Source organism: Athalia rosae, chromosome 6, assembly GCF_917208135.1.
Source record: "Athalia rosae chromosome 6, iyAthRosa1.1, whole genome shotgun sequence".
In the NCBI taxonomy this organism is placed as follows: domain Eukaryota; kingdom Metazoa; phylum Arthropoda; class Insecta; order Hymenoptera; family Athaliidae; genus Athalia; species Athalia rosae.
This window is the reverse complement of record NC_064031.1, coordinates 15,373,386-15,389,870: the sequence shown is the minus strand read 5'-3', so window position 1 is coordinate 15,389,870 and position 16,485 is coordinate 15,373,386. Positions and strand designations below refer to the sequence as shown.

At 46.4% G+C, this 16,485-nt stretch overlaps 1 protein-coding gene across 2 annotated transcripts in view; it reads right to left on the bottom strand.

Annotated features, from left to right (window-relative positions):
* LOC105683211 (two pore potassium channel protein sup-9) overlaps positions 1-16,485 on the bottom strand; it is a 97,870-nt gene that overhangs the window by 7,020 nt on the left and 74,365 nt on the right. For both annotated transcript variants that reach the window (XM_048656553.1, XM_048656554.1), the window contains exons 2-3: positions 4,779-4,935; positions 4,137-4,633 (exon numbers count right to left, since the gene is read on the bottom strand). In XM_048656553.1, coding sequence (XP_048512510.1) covers positions 4,137-4,263 — 127 coding nt within the window. In that variant the 5' untranslated portion in view covers positions 4,264-4,633; positions 4,779-4,935. The remainder of the gene's footprint in view (positions 1-4,136; positions 4,634-4,778; positions 4,936-16,485) is intronic.

The window sequence follows — 16,485 nt, the reverse complement described above, 5'->3', positions numbered from 1 at the left end:
ATAATTAATAGGTGAAATTTCAGGGCGGATCAAATCTAGCGTATTGCTTTCGTCCTGTAAATTTGTTTTGAAATTGCGAAAATTAATTCAACAATCCTATTCACTTCGAATGGAATTGTTTCGCTAATTTGTTAATTAACGCCCTACACGTATAAGCGTACATACGTATGTACATATATCATATCGCACCCTTTGATCGCGTTATTTACGTGATTGGCAAAGTGCTCTGTTCTACGTATTTAGAACTCGAGTAAAATTGACCTATACGTTATACATAAGGTGTACGAAAACTGGCGAATCGATTAGCCGTATATAACGCGTTGATCTTTTTGCTCTGGTGCGTACGTTCGCGTCCAATTAGGAATTAGACCCAATTAGAGTGGAAATTTACTCGACAAGCCTCGCGCGTACAAGGTCGGGCAATGTGTCCAAAAACATGAGAAGGGGGTCCACGGGTGAAATAGAAATTTCAAACAACCCCTCAGAGATCAAAAATTATCCCTCGTCATGCTTCGCCGCCTGAAATAAAAAAAAAAATGTCGGTTCTTCAATTATCTTTTCCACGACAGAGAAAAAGTTTTTTTTTTTTTTTCTTTTTCTTCGTCGTACCGTTTCCTCAAAATCCATCGACATTTACCTCGTTGAAAGATCGAAAGACGCCAAAAAAAGGTTCGGGTGCAATCCGAGCGGACGTAACACCTGTTTCCGGGTCAAGCATACGTCGACATTCGGCATTCTATTCCTCGTGGAAGCCCAAGGAGTCGAATAATAGCGCTCGTTTACGTGCTGGGTAATTCTATCCAACGGCGTGTCGCGTTTAACGTTCTGTATCAGGTTTGTCGTTTGCTGATCGTCAACTGGAAAGCGTCCCTACCGTCCGCCGAGGACATAATCGCGAGGAGGGTATTGTTCCGGCGGTGGCTGCTAATCTAGCCTTTTGGAAGGACAAGCAAGAACAGGTCGCACCTTCATTGTCCGAAGAGTACCGTCGTACCACCAACCATACCCAAGATCGTAGCGTTTAATATTAAAGCCAACTACGTTATGGCTTCTTGCCGGGTAAGTTCGCCGGAAGGCCGAGTGAGCTAATCGCAAGTGGCATAACTTACACGATGGCCTGAAAATTTAACGAGATTCCCTCGGTTTCAATCTATTCGGTTACGGATCGCGCCGTTTCCCCAATGTAGTAACTGTCGCAAGTACGCCCGGAATTGATTGAGACGGAATGTATTTTATTTGTTGAAAAATGAGGGCAACTCGTCATTTTTCGTTGGACCAACGACGAAGTCGATTATTCAAGGTTTGAAAAGAGAGTAGGGATAACAATGAACCTCTGCGCCGTTTGTATCTGTGATTTTTCTTCCCGACCGGATAGCGATCGGAGGGACACGGTATAGAAAAGTTTTCCGAATTCCAATTTCTGTAGAAAAGAAGATTAGGAGCGTCGAAGCTGAATGTCGGATGTTTATTGGTAATGCAGGGGATTGAGAATCCCATTTCTTACGACGTCGAGTTTGAAACTCTCGTATCCCACGGGTTCACGGTCAAATTGTATATCGTGCGCCGAGGGGCAGAAGCTGTATAAACTTTGCGAAGCCACCTGTTCACCATATTCCAAGATGAAACTACTTAAAAGAAGTGTCTCGTCGGGTGAACGGTACGAAACAATCGATAAATAATCTCGAATTACGCGTCGTCTTCATCTCAACTTTTTCAACTGTGAGGACCGCGGCGAAATTTTCATACCCTCTTAGAGTTGACGTAGTGCGGATTCACCGAAAAATTCTTTCGACCGACGACCCTTTTTTCCCATCGCATCCCTTAATTTTATTCGTTAGCTTTAATTTCATATCTCCGAACGTCGCGAGTAGCTCGATGCTAGAGACCGTAATGGCGAGTAAAAAATTTCAATCTAGCTTGATGTAAACGTCAAAGAGCTTAATCGTGACTAGGACTGGTAAATAGCGTCGAGGTTTTAATTTACTTCGAACAAAGGGCAAGGAAAAACGTGGAAATATGACTATCGCGTACACAAACCCTCCAGCCGGAAATACTCGAACCGAAGAGGACGAAGGGGGTTGCTGATGTAGTCGCGACTGAAGAATATCGCTTCAGTTTTAACTCGACAAAGTTTTTCACGACAAAGTTAGCGGAATCTGGAGCATAGCTTTAAATTTCCCCGTTAATAAAACGTGGAGCGCGAAATATTTATCCATTTTTTTCTTCCGATTTTTCCCCCGCCATTTTCTCATCGCTTCCGATTCGTTCGAATTATAATTCCATCGTTCGTCCGCCTCCGTCTATATCGTCGATATTTTTGCGGGCTGTGTGTATTTTCAGGAAACGAACGAATCGACACGCCTCGTCACCTCGTCTACGAAGTTTCTTCTTCATAGAAAACCTGTGGCTAAAAAAAAAAAGAAACAAAAAAAAAAAAAAAGATTAACATCCCAGGGGTTGTCAGTTGTCAATCAATAACGCTGTCGTTCGAGTGACAACCGATTGCCCCGTACACCGTGGATTGATGGAGTGGGAAAGTTTATTGACGTAAAGGGTTGCAAGCTAGGAGGGACCGAAGTATAGACGGGTAGTGGTAGTAGTACAGCCGTGAGAACCAGGAGGGCTGGAAATAGGGCTTTGGAGAAATTGATCACGGGGTGATTTTGTCCGTCGTAAGGGGGATATTCCCGGAGAACAACAAATCTCCAGTAAAAACAGACTCGCTTTTCATTTCGGAATTGAAAATGTTCGAATTGTTCGGAACGTTTAGGCGGCGAGAGCGATTGAATCGCTTCGGAGCGCGAAAGTTCTATCGAATTGACGCGACTTAAAAGCCTGCCAAAGAAGCTTCGTTTTCGGTCGCGAAACGCTGCAGCGCTTCTCGAGCAACGAGAAATATCTTGGAAAACGATGCGCAATTCAATCCATCCGTCACGCCAACTGAAACTCGGTAAATTCTGTAGGTTCGCTTGATAAATCGCACGTTCGGATCGCTTTAAAAATTGCGGAAATGATAACTGGAAAACGAAAAGTGGTCGGAGATTGACGGTTCAAAAAAGTAGTTTACCGAGTTCTCTAACGTCTTCGCACCTGTGTCCGACTTGACCCAAAAATTGGACGATTTTGATACTACGTTGTCCGAGGTATCCTATTTTTGGTTTCAATCCCTATCCAAAAGTGACATCTCCGCACTGCGGTATGGAATCCGAACGAACGAAGGAAGCGGCAGGACGACGAGCTTCGGCCGTTCAGGAAATCGCTTGCGTCCGACCCGCGATTTGAGCTTGATTTTTTCGCCGGTCGGTTGAAAATAAATTTTTCCTCTCCTCTTCGAGGGTAGAAAATCAATCCGTGACCGCGAGATCAAAGCGGCGCGTTGGTTTACGCACATTATAAAAACTCGAGTCGCGAAGCGAAGCTTGGCGGTCCGGGAAAGTGAAAAGTTTCTCCGTTCAAAGGTCACGTTCGCGCGATACGGGGTGGGTTATGCGGCAAATTGACCTCGTTCTAATCCGATGAACTTTTATAATCCGCGCAATTATCATAGCCAACGAATGTCCGCGTAGCGCGAAAGATATCCTCCGAAAAGTACTGAAGAGATAACGAAATTTAGACGATCGATCGCCAACACTCCGGAGTCCGTCGAATCCGCTGAATCTGCGATTGGAAATCTTCTCGCGGGCTGCGGAAAGGGTGAAAAACTGAATCCCGTTCGAAGGACAAATGCGAAACACGACGAGCGCGTTGGGCGTATGTGCGACTTGTCGTTAATTCATACGTGACTAAATTAAAACGAACAGGCAAAGCTACTCCCAGGGCATAGCGGCCTGAACCACCCGTCCAAGTATGTAAACTAAGTGAGCGCGTAGTGTGGACTTCCGACACGTACCTAGTCCAAAATTTGATTACCAAGGGTATTCAATTTGACCTAAAGGTTTACCGGACTAATTTCCCTATATTTGTCCCCGAAGTTAACCGCAATCGAAATTTCACGAGAAAATGCTGCAGGCGATGATTTCCATTCGTCGTCACCCCGATTCGAATGAATCAAAGGTCGAAATCATTTCTTGGGATCAGCGACCGCGTGACCCCGACCGCCCTACAAACGACCAGAACTCCCGTCGACGGGGACCTACCATCCAAAGCTTCCCAGCGTCGTTTTTCCGTTTCGGATTCGAGGGCGTCGAAGACAGCGGCGCCAATGAGGAGGTAGGTGAACGTGCAGACGATCAACGATAGGGTCCGGACGTTTTGCTTCTTCATTCTCTAGTGAGCCACATGCTCACCAGTAGGGCCAAGGCCTTGGCCCTAACTACTTGCATCGCTCAGTGGAGTTGACTGTGGGGTGCCGGGCCCATGACGTAATTTTCCAGGGTTTTTATTTCGACAGCGATCGTTCCCAGCTCCGTCCCCGTGCTTTTCCGAGCTCCCTCTTCGACAGCCCCTTCGTTCGCTTCTTCTTCTTCTATTTTTTGCCTCTCGGTTCCGTTTCTCCGCCGTCTTGGCGCGGCTCTTCTCAGTCGGTCGGTCGTATCGCCCTCTGATACCCGATGCTACAGTCTCGTCTTCTGGCTGGATGAACTTTTCAGGTCGCTCCTGTTACAAGAACTTCGAAACAACGGCTTCGTTTCATCTAAAATGTAGAAAATTCTTTGTTCAACTTTTCCATTCGTACGTTCGTCCCCCGTTGCGGAAAAAACACAAGCGAGCCAGGTGAACCGAATGGGGTAAAACGGAGAACGTGAAAGTATAATGAAATGAAACAATTTTCAACGAACCTGCAGTCTGCAAACCCCGTTGATCCTCCTCTGTAAACGGCAAAAGGTTCAGTAGAGTAATGTAGCAGTACCTTCGCTGCTCCCACTGCCATGTCTTCTCCATTCCTTGGCTTATTGTTGTTAGCAGCAACCGCGATCGCCTTCAACTTTTCAGCGACTGAAAGAAGAGGGCAGAAAAAAAAAAAAATACAATTAAAACCATCGTCGTTGCGTCGCGTAGCGTTCGAACGAGGGGATAGATATAACGCGGACGTTAAACCGACGGATATTGTTTAATTACCCATCAATCGATGGTAATTTCTACAACTACATCGCATACAAGTTTTAATCAAACAACGACGGTCAGCTGTTGGCATTGTCCGTCGACCTGACGGCGGTCCAGCATCGATTATAATCGTCGTGTACCTTGTACCCCGCAACTATACACGTTATGCAAACTCATTAACGGAGCGGAGACCTATTAATTTTCGGATTATGTTAATCCGATCGAGTGGCCGATGCTCGAGTAAACCCGTCGACGTACGGCGAACGAGGCCAAAAAATTTTCGTTCCATGTTTTTTTTTTTTTATTCGCCGGCGCGAATCACACCGGGATGAATGGATCTAACCGTATACACCGGCTATGATTCCATTGTGCGATTGGTACGTGTACAATGTGTACATGTGTATAGGACGGCAATCGGCGGCAATTGAGTTTGCCCGAGTTTAAGTCAATCCCTTCATCCGCGACCTCAAAGATTCAACAGTCCCGTAATCCGTCGTTGAACTCGCGGCAAACTCCTTCGGTAAATCGGGCGAAGGACGAACTCGAATACCGAGCCCGTCCAGGATATTTCGGACGGATCGTCCTCGGTCGACGGAAATTCAAACGCTCTCTCTCTCTCTCTCTCTCCTACGCTCGCTGTATCCCAATCGATACCGGGGACGAAGGTCATCCCGACGATCGCAGACGTTGGAAAAAACGGGGGGAAAAAAAACCTCGAGGCTCAGACTCGAGGCCGAAGGGACCAGACGTTGATCCGTCAGCGGGCAAAGTCGTTCGGATCGGGAAGAGCGGCTCGTTCCTCCTTTCCGGAATATACTGCTAACACCCTCCGCCGCGTTTCTTCGCACGTTTCACCCGCGTCCTCGTTTCGATCCGTGCGATTCTTCGGAGGGCGTGGATGGAAGAAAAAAAAATAGAAACGAAAAAAAATGTTTCGCCCCTCGATTCCTTAATAATTTTCGACTTCCGTTGTTCCATCGAGATTACGAGCGGCCGCGCGTAGAGCCGAGTTATTTTCAGCAGGCACTCACCCAACGAACAGGGTATATATTTTTCTCCCCGTCCGAATCCGTCACGAAGCAACGGGCGATGAATCCCACCGTAAAATGGAACCATCAAGACGGCTTACCGTCATTTCGGAATAGCTTTATTCATTTAACCCGCGACACCCGCGACGCGGGTCCACCCCATAAAATTATAACGACGACGGCGACCGTGCTCTCGTCGGTCGTCGTCGGTCTATCTTCGCCCGTAGGCCCCCCCTCCGAATTCCGTCGGGCGACGTCAGAAAAATCTCGAGACATCGTCGCGAATTCCGTGTCGCTCTCGACTTTGTAACGAGCTTTCGGAGGTCGTCTTTGGTTCGATACGTTTTTTTGGCGCCGATGCTTCGAACGTATATTCGCCGTACGCGCCGCCCCGTTCGTATCAAAGAGTCTCTGTCCGCGTTTAAGCCCCGAGCGGATAAAAACCGAGCGGGCAACACGTGAAAAAGGTTTGAAGGGAGAAGGGGGGCGCGCGCCGGTGGTTTGTGTCCTGTTTACCGTAAGCATCATCCCCCAGCTGTCCGAACACCCGTGCAAACGCACCGGAATCCTTTCATGAATTTGTAAGCAGGTTTTGCTAACGCTAAAAGGATACGGTGCGCGCCCCCTCCGCCCCCTCCCCTATCCGCGTCGAACAGGGGGAGGATCCCCGCTCATCGGAACGCCGAATTCTCGCGTACGATCGCGTACACCCGGAGAGTAGAGCGGCCGACTCGACTCGCTACCGCGGACCAGAAAATTAGCGATACGTAACTAAGGCATGCCCAAATTAGTCTAGCCTCGGGCTAGAAATTACCCCGGGAGTTTAGCGATACGATACACCGTACTAATTGAGCTTCACGAGGACTTGGTTACGATTATGGCGGGATTATCTCGTTCCGAGTTGATCGGTTTCTGGGCGGCCAGACCAGGCCACGTAGCCGTCAGGAGAACCCCGTGTTCCACGATCTCAAAATCGAGGGGGAGAACTCCTTCTCCCCAAGGTTTCGTGCACACACCACGAAAACTACCCCTAAACGAAATCGGTTCTCGCTAACGTGTCGAAGTTCCGCGGGGGTTCTAGAAAAAAAATTCGACGATCATTATGACGAGTGGATTATTATCGGAGTTGCGACGGAGCGATCTTCGGGTATACCTCGGTCTTCGTTATACATTCAAAAATTGAAACGATATAATCCAACAACGACTCACGCGGGACGTTCGGTTCGCTGGATGGAACGGCCGTACCCCCGGGGATTTACGGGGTGAAGGTAAACAGGGTAATTCCCGGGAGAGCCGGCGACGGATTTCAGACGGTGTAAATTAGTGAAAGTCGCTCGAATTTTCAGCACTCCTTTTTACGCAGGACGTTGGCGAGCTTTTAAAACCTCCCTCGCGTCTCCCGAAATACGGAATCCTGCGGCGGGGGTGTGTTTTCCGAATTCCGTCCGATCCGCGCAGACGAAAGAAAGTTCGACCGACGAATCGCTGATTATTTTTCGCATTTTCGACCGCTTACTCGTTTTTTCCCTTCCGCGTACCGATGTGAGCATTAGTTTCGAACGTCACGGGGGGTTGGCTTTAATCTGAAATTGAATTACGCAATTTCGCCCCGTAAGCTGCGGGGTACGAACGAAACCTCAAGAGTTGAAAGTTGGTTAGGGTGTCTGAAGGGTGTACAGAAAATCTATTTATGCGTTACATTCTGATACGGCATCTTCGGGGCGAAGCCGACGCCTCCGCCTTAGGAATTCGCGTTCCCCATCGACATTGTCGAACGCTATCGTAACCGCGACGCCGTTTCAAGTTTCGATTAATTTTGTAGTCGGAAGTAAAAACGTTCGAGAAATAAATTTCGCTCGTAGTTGTGGCAAGAGATTTTCATCGGTCGCCGTTGGTTTTTCACAGTTATTGCAAAAAGTTCAATTGTTACACGACCGTGCGTACAATATCAAACTTTAGTCGCTAAAGATTCTCCGGATTAATCACAGAGCTAAATTTTGTCAAGAGAAATTTAGCTCATTTGATTTCCTTTGTCTTCTCGTCTTTAGCTGCGGCTAACGAACCAATTCAGGGGAATGGAGCTACCCCAGAGCAATGGGTTATTACTATTATTACAAGTATACGGTTACATCACCGAGTTTTAATTAGAGTGCAGTGTTTCTTTCGTTTTTTTTTTTACTCTTTTTTTTATCCACCGGACTCTCCTTCTTTCTCGCGTTAAAGGAGATGCCCTGTTGTAAAAATAATTTCCTTACCTCTGAAATTTCTTATCGAGACAATTGTTCTTCGAGGCTGCGTCTATAACGCGTTGAAAATAATTCTTATATACAACAATTGTGAAGCTGTGAGAAAATAAATAAATATCCACCACGTAACCCGTGCGCAATTTTTTTCCAACAATTTTAATTCAATTTCCACCCAATTCCGGCGGCACTTTTATCACCCGGTAAATGAGACGAAAACTTGGCGAAAAAAAAAAAAATCACGGGAGGAAGATCTACCGGATCCAAGTCGGCTTTGTAACGTCTTGATTATTTTATTACATGTTTATCGAAATGAAGCATTGAACTGGTTTTCTTCTTTTCATTTTCATTTTCATTCTCATACTCTGTTAATTTATCAAGTTCTTTTTTTTTTCCAACAGACGCGAACAATTTGAAGAAATCTATATCGCAAGCTCGAGCCCGAGGGTAACCACCCCTACTCGAGGACGATCCCTGTGTACCCCCGCAACCGATGATTATATCGGGCGTCTAGTTATACGCCCAGGCGGACCGAGTTGTTCGAACATTCAATCTTAAAGACAAAGGAGGCACCGATCCGTGCTTCGTTTATAAATTAGCCGCTTATCCGAGAACACTCTCTAGTCCTCGGAATTTCAACTTCGATGGATCTAATTAGGTGGTAAACCGTCGCGAGGCTGTAGGGATCCCTCGAACGGAGGAGGTTGCAAAATTCGAAGGTTTTTCGGGAATTTGGTTTGCTTGATAAATTGTTCATTTTTGAGAGAAAAAAAAAAAAGAAAAATGTCTTCAATTTTTATCACACCGTACAGCTCCAGCTCAAAGGGCGTAATCCTTCGTTCGCGAAGAGTAAGGAGATCAGAACGCGCAGCCCTTAATTTCATCAACCTCCTTCCTCAACGCGATTAGGATTCGCTCGACTGCGAGGCGAATGTCAAGGGTGAAAGTTGAGGTTCTTAAGGGTTCGGATTCAACTTTCACTTAAACAAACACGGAAAACTTGGGCGTATATCTCGCCAGAGTCACGTGGTTTCCGGATTCCTTTCTTCAAGTTCTTCGGGAAATTCGCAAACTCCGAATTCATACCTACCCGCGATCGTATACACATCGCACGGTGATGAACGATCCCTTAAAACTCGCGATTAAACTCAACGTTGGAAAAATAATTTTACCCAACTGAAAAAAATATCCGGAGCAACGTTCCTCACTTTTTATTCCTTTCGTCCTTCCGAATTGAAGAAATTCCGTCTCTCGCGAAACAAATTATGCAAAAAATTGTATCCTACGTATTCCGTGATACCCCATAGCTTTTTTTGGAGATACGAGAAAAAGCCTACCTTTTTGTTCAACTCACGTTCCCCCCTCCCCGAATTTCGGGAGTTTTATCTCTCCTCTCCCTTTTCCCGAGCTACTTTATCTCCCTCTTTTTTTTCTTCTCCTTCTCTTATCTCGTCTCGCATAAATATTCCGACTCCTGGAAAATCATCCGATGACGGTTCCTCGCACAGGTAGAAGTGAAAGAAAGAATTCTCAATATCCCGACGCAAAGGAAAAGAGCGGATATTGTTTCGTTTTATTCTTTTCGCATCTTTCCGGCCGGTATACCCTAGCTTAGGGTGCGTTCCGGATTTCGTAAGATCCTCTCGCAGCGAGACGGATAAGATGGAAACTTGCTAATTCAAGGAGTTACGAGTAGCGCAGGGCTCGCGTGGTGACGTGGGGGGCAAAAATATAAAATTCCCCCGCGTCCGTTTAAGAATCCTGAAGCACTGCGGAGACTGCGGGCCGATGTTCGTTTCCGCGCTCAGGCAGTAACCGCGGAGAACGTACAACACGTCGGCTGCGGAGAGAATGGAAGCGCGAAATTCCCGGGGGAGTGACAATGTATGATCTCGGCAAGTGGCGAGTGGTGCCCATCGAGAGCTTTGCGACGTTCCCGCAGGATGTAACGGGGGTTTCAGGGGGAGGAGGGGATGGCGGACGCCGAAATCGCGTATTTTCCCAATTTCTCGACGATCGCGCTCCTAAACGGAAGGGACGACGGTCCGTTTGTATTTTCGTTAGCGGCAACCTACGTCCGGGGCGAGATAAAAATTGATCAAAAGAAAAGTTCTTTACACGTCGCTGGTTTCGGGTGTAATTATTTTTTTTTTTCAGTTACTCGGATTATTACTCGCTACGTTTGTCGCGGTAGCGAACGAACCCGATAAATTATTAAAAGTTCGAATGGAGGCTGAGTTATTACGAAGCCAAGAAATCGCTGCGTTATATATACTACGGAGATCGAGGGAATGAGCATGGGACGGAAATATAGGTGATTGAATAAATTGAATTTGAAAGTATAATCAGCGGTGCTAGCTGCATTATGAAGCGTATAATAATACGCGGTTCTCTATCGCTTTTCTACATTTTTCTTCAATGGAAAAACGTGGATATGAGAATTTTCCTTTTTTTTTCAAAGTTATTTATATCCACGTCTTTTTTTTTTTTTTTCTATCCACGTCGGCCATCGAAGACTGTGCGGGTCGCGAAGTTTCGCCAGCTTGTCGAAAAATTAAATGTTGATCAATCGTCGAAAACGTTTCGCGTCCGCAGTTCCTCGCAGCGGGGGAAAAAATTTTTCATAAGGGTCTAATTTTCTAGGGGGCAGCCCGACGGTGGGTCCTGTCGAATTATTTTTGGGAAATTTCTGAAAAATGGTGCGTGTATCGGGCAGATAGGGAGAAAATTCTAGAACGCGGATCAAAGTGTTGGCGAAAAATAGAAATAGAAATACGCCCGGCGACGGTTGACCTAGATTCGTGGATTATACGAGGCAACATATCGGGGGTGCAACGGTGGTGGTAACGTTACCCTCAGCGACCGAGTCTTGCGAATCGCGAACGGAGTCTACCAGGTTTTGCGGGGGTCCGCAGCGTCGTCTTCTCCGCTTCGAGGACATCGTCGTCGGATGACTCCGCTATAACTTGGACTCGAACTTGGGTTCGCTTTTATTATTCACCTTCGGCTATATCGCCGCACGTTCGGGTTATAACATTTTATGCTTTTTCCTTACCACCGACTCCTTCGCCGACAATCGAGATGAATTTGCTCCGAGGAATACACCCACCCCCACACCCCCTCTCACAGAAATTGCAACCAACGGAGTACGCTACCTTCTCGAAAAAACCGACCCCCTTAAAAACTCCATTTTTTTATTGAATATCGCTGAACAAAAATTCTACCCTTTTCACAGCGGTGCAGCTTTTGATTGCTCGCCAAAAATCCGACCGGTTGATGAAAAATGACGAAACGTCCTGAGCTTTTTCAGCCCCTCGACCGGCCTACCGTCGATTTCTCTCCTATTACACAGACGAGAGATCGAGTGGTTGTTCGAGACGAATCGGAGCGGGAAGTGGAGTCGTCGAATGACGTTAGTTGGCCGCAATCCGCTAATTGCGAACTCGGTTATAATAGCAGAACAATTCGAGGCACGAACAGGTAGGCAGACATCGTACACCCGTAGGTTGTGCAGCAGGGTCGTCACGGGCTGCGGTTTGCGGTCGGAACTAGCGATTACAACGTTTGTTGTATCGCGGGGCGACTTCCATCCCCCCCGTTTCAAAGTCAACCAGCCGGCGGTTCCCTTTTTGCACGGCGCAGGGCGCGTTGCCGTGTACGAGGTGAGGTAGGTACGTGAGGTGGGTCGATGTATGCGGAAGTATACCAACGGCTACGGGTACACGTACATCGAGCGAGAGAAAAAAAGAGGCGGAGACCTCCTGCCGCGATTTCCTAGATTATCGCGCGATCATCTGTCTTCGTGGCTGAGGAACACGAGGAGTGAGTAGAAAAAACGGAAACAAGCTTTCTTCGCTCGGTAAAAAAAAAAACACCCGGTAAAAACTTCCTCTTTACTTTTATAAGGGCGGCGGACGTGTTTTATACGACACAAAATAGAGTGCAAGACTTATACGTAATACATCAGCGTTCAGACACATTTGCTCTTTCGTTATTTTCTCGGGGGTTTTTTCTTCTCCTCCTTACCTTCAAAGCGGCCGCGGTGGCCGCCTCACCTTCGATCGAACGTAAGCGTACGCAGAGCGTATGCACGCGGAATTTTCAGTTTCAACAAAAATTTTCGACGCTTTTTGAAGTTTCTTTTTTTTTTTTTTTTTGGCAACTTTCGGAGCTAGTTGTCTTTCAACTTCCGGACCCGACGAGTTTGTTTGTCGAATGTTTCGAGGTCCTCTGCGAAGGGGTGAGTCACCGAGTTACGAATTGAATATTTCATGAACACCGTTGGTGGGGAAAAAAAACCGCTAAGCTCTCGAAGTTTCCGATTCGGCTTGCCGTCGTGCGACTCGCGATGGAGAGGATATTTTATTCCCCGAGTGCGGTAAGATCGCGTCTGGCTAGCGGAGCCGTCGTGGAAGTTACATCTCTTGGGTGAGATTTGCGATGGTAATTAATCGGCGGTGCCTTATACCGAGATTGCCGAAGTCACGTAGAGATATACAGAAAACGAGGAGTCGCGCGGTAGCTTCTGGTTTACCTTGCACACGATCCGGACGGTCCCGCGATCCGTAGAAAAAAACCGAAAAAAGAGTGCGAGGTTGAAGGTAAAACTGACCGAAAAGAAAGTGATTAGGGAGCGAAATTTATCGGAGGATTTTTACGACCCAGATCCCAAAGAGCTCTCGGAGGACGCGGTATAAAAATCCCCCTATATATATCCATATATCTCGGCCGGTCCCTCGAGATGGAGAATAAAAAAATCACCTCCGAATACGTCCCTTAACTTTGTCGTACGTGGCGGTGTAAAAAACTGTTGTTGTAATCTTAAAAAACGGCGATGATTTCAAGAATCCTAATTAACAATTTTGGCTTTCGAAAGACCGGTCCGAATGCGGAGGCGATTCCGATCTCGACCGGATTTCAGCGCTGGCCGGTCTGTCGGTGATTTTCTTTCTTCCTTCGTCGCCGCGAATCGGATGAAAAAAAAGGAAAACGGGGTATGTATTACTATGGATCGTTAGACGGTGCTCTTGAGCGAACAGTGGCGTCTGTTTTAGTAATGAGAGACGTACGGAGTGAGTCGGAACGTTACTCGGAGTGCACCGGTCGAGGGGTTGACGCGCGCACGTGACTTGGCGGGCAATCGAGTGGCAAAATGTTCCGAAGGAATTTCAACAACAGAATCCATTTAAATCGGTACAATTCTTGGAGCTGCGGGAGCGGCGGCGGCGGCGGCGGCGGCATCATCATTCAGGTGTACATCCCGATTCGCCGGGCCGGTAATTGAATTCGTCTAGGTTCTCCGGTAACAGGAGTTTCTATTCCGCAAACTACCCGTACACGTATACGGGGGGGGGGGGCATTTTCTTTCCACCGCGGTTCATTATTTCCCGGACAAAAACGCTCTCGTTAATTACAACTCGCGTGATATAATATAAATAAAACTAACTCCAACGTTCGTGCGGTTAAACTTGTTGAATATTCAATTTCGCCGGGCAAACTTGAAATACCCCGTTTTACACGACGTGGTGAATTTTCGAAAACTTGCGAGATTTTTTGCCGTTACATTAATAATTGTGCGAAGAATGTGAATTCCCCGAGGTTTTCTGTTTTTTTTTTTTTTCTTCTTCTTCTACATTCGGATCTACGCTGGAAATATCCGTCGAAATCAAGGCTAATCGAGGGCGGTGGGATTTTTTTTCACCGGGGGCTGTTCGAAAATTATTTACTCCGTTCCGGATTAATCGCGATCTTCTTTGGCCGAGCTGCATCGACACAGGACGGGGAGATAAGCGGCCTAATTCCTCCGGTCGCCGCTGCCGGAGTTTTTCATTTTTACGCGGAGGTCGGATATATGTAGTTGCGCGAAACAGCGAGTCCGTTGGAAAAATGAAAAATCTACTTCTTCCCGTTGGGTTACCTCCGTATCACCCTCGGGCGGTCTCTGGTTCGTATAAAACCAATTTGCGGTTACGCCGGGCGAGCCATCGTGCCGTGATATTAGCGAGATGTGAAATTATTATACGCGGTACGAGCTAATGAAATCCGGATATAGCTACGCGATACCACGCCTTCGAAAAATATTAACGCCAAATGTATAATCGCAGCATAAACAATGATCTTCGTTTTATCCGTACTCCGAACTTCCCTCCTCCCCTCCCTCTCCTTTCGCCCCGCCCCCCCCCCCCCCCCCCCCCCCGGCTTATTACACTTTTTATCTACTCGATCCGCATTTCGATCAAATATTTACACGTGCTCAACAGATTTGGCGAAAAAGAGGACCCGGCAGCATCGCGGGGATACCGAAAATGAGCCGGAATTCGAAAGATCGGTTAACGCAAAAAGTTAGCCATAGCTCCGGAGTCGGATGAGGATGAGGATGTGAAAAACATTGTTCGTGCCGCATCAAGGGTGTACCGTGTTTTTCGATCGTTCCACTTTTCCCCCGTTTTGGAGAGCGTTTTATATTCCGTCTAAAAATAGCCTCTCCAATCCTCATATATAATCTAAATAAATTTCGCCGGTCGTATTGACCGTGTAACGTATCGCGTCCCGTCGATGCGCGACCGGCGAAATTTCGTCACCAGGGGAACGAGGGTGGCGACGGGGTTCAAGGTGGGTCAAAGGTAAACTCCGAGTAATCTAAAGGTCCGCCAAATATAGACGCATCGTATGTCCCCCTCTACCGCCATTTTTAGGGTTGTATCGAAACGGTGCCGGAGGATTATAAAGGTCAGTTGTATTTTGCGTAGATTTCGCCCACGCCATTAGCACCTTCTCGTATCGTCGACGTCCGTCGAAATTACAAAGCACGAGGGGAAGTAGGAATTTTTTTTCCATTTTTTCGAAGATAAACTAACGGATCGAAATTAATAAAAATATCGCCTCACGTTTTTCTCGGATTACACGTATTCAGATTTTGATGAAAATGGATAAATTCGTGGTTGGGTTTGATTTATCAGGTCAGGACGAATGTTTTGTGATAATCATCGTAATATCGATGACAGTAATGATAATAATAACGGCGAACTATAATACGGGGAAATTAATTAATCAGCGTAAATAATCTATGCATATTTACCGATACATAATGTGCATAATATAACGTAATACGTTCGATTTGCTTCGCTACGTTAATAACGAAAAATCGGCAGAGATATTCGCTGTTATAGAAAAGCATGCATACGAGATATTACCGAATACGGTATAAGTGGAATACAGGAATCACGTGAATGTGTGCGATTGATTGGCTGATCGAAGCACACCGGCTAAAATGAAGGGTGGTTTAATTTTCGAATTCGCGTAAAAGCATCTACTTGAAAACAAAAAAAAAATAAATAAAGGCAAACAGAATCAACGGTCCACGTGAAACGTGCATGGAAAACGCGTGTTTATTCGATTACAAATTGCGAGAAAACAAACCGGAAATAAAAGAAAAAAAAAATAAAATCAACGTAAATTTCGTCGGCAAATCAGGGACAAAAGAAACGTACGTAGTGTATAAATTTTTCTCCTATACGATCGAGAGAAAATTCGCGATAAGTTATACGCCGAGTGGAAATTCCGAATAAAGTACGTACTTTCGATAAATCAGCTGCGTATTCACCTTAGGTTTGGCCGGAGGCCAGATAATATGGAGTTTGCAGAGCCACCGCGGTTTAGCTAACCGACGAAAAGAGCATTAAAATTTTCTCGATATTCTCCGAGAGTTGTCGGAAGACGAACGAAGTCATTGTCTCAAATTTTCTAAAAAAAAACCAAAAGCGACGTAACTACAAGCATGGTGTGTAAATTTTTCGAATACCGTCCTATCGCCATTTCGACGTACCGGCAACCGTGAGTTAATTAAAAATTCGTCGTTGATCTTCGGCGGTTAATACGACAATGAGTTTTGGAACGAAGCCAACGGCTGTTTCTCTACCTACTCTCGCGCTTATCTGTGCACACACGAGGTGCGACATGTGCTGCATCTGTTATATATATAATACAGTTTCGAATTTACGTTTAGCAAAATCGCCCACGACTTTTTTCCGCGCGAATTTCACCGCGGCTCACGACATTATTATTCGAATCCCCGCAAACTCGCGGCTCTACTCAAACCACCCCCGAAAATGCGCGGGTTTAGGTAACGTCGGTCGTTGTATCGTAGAAACTATAATTGAAATAGTTGAATG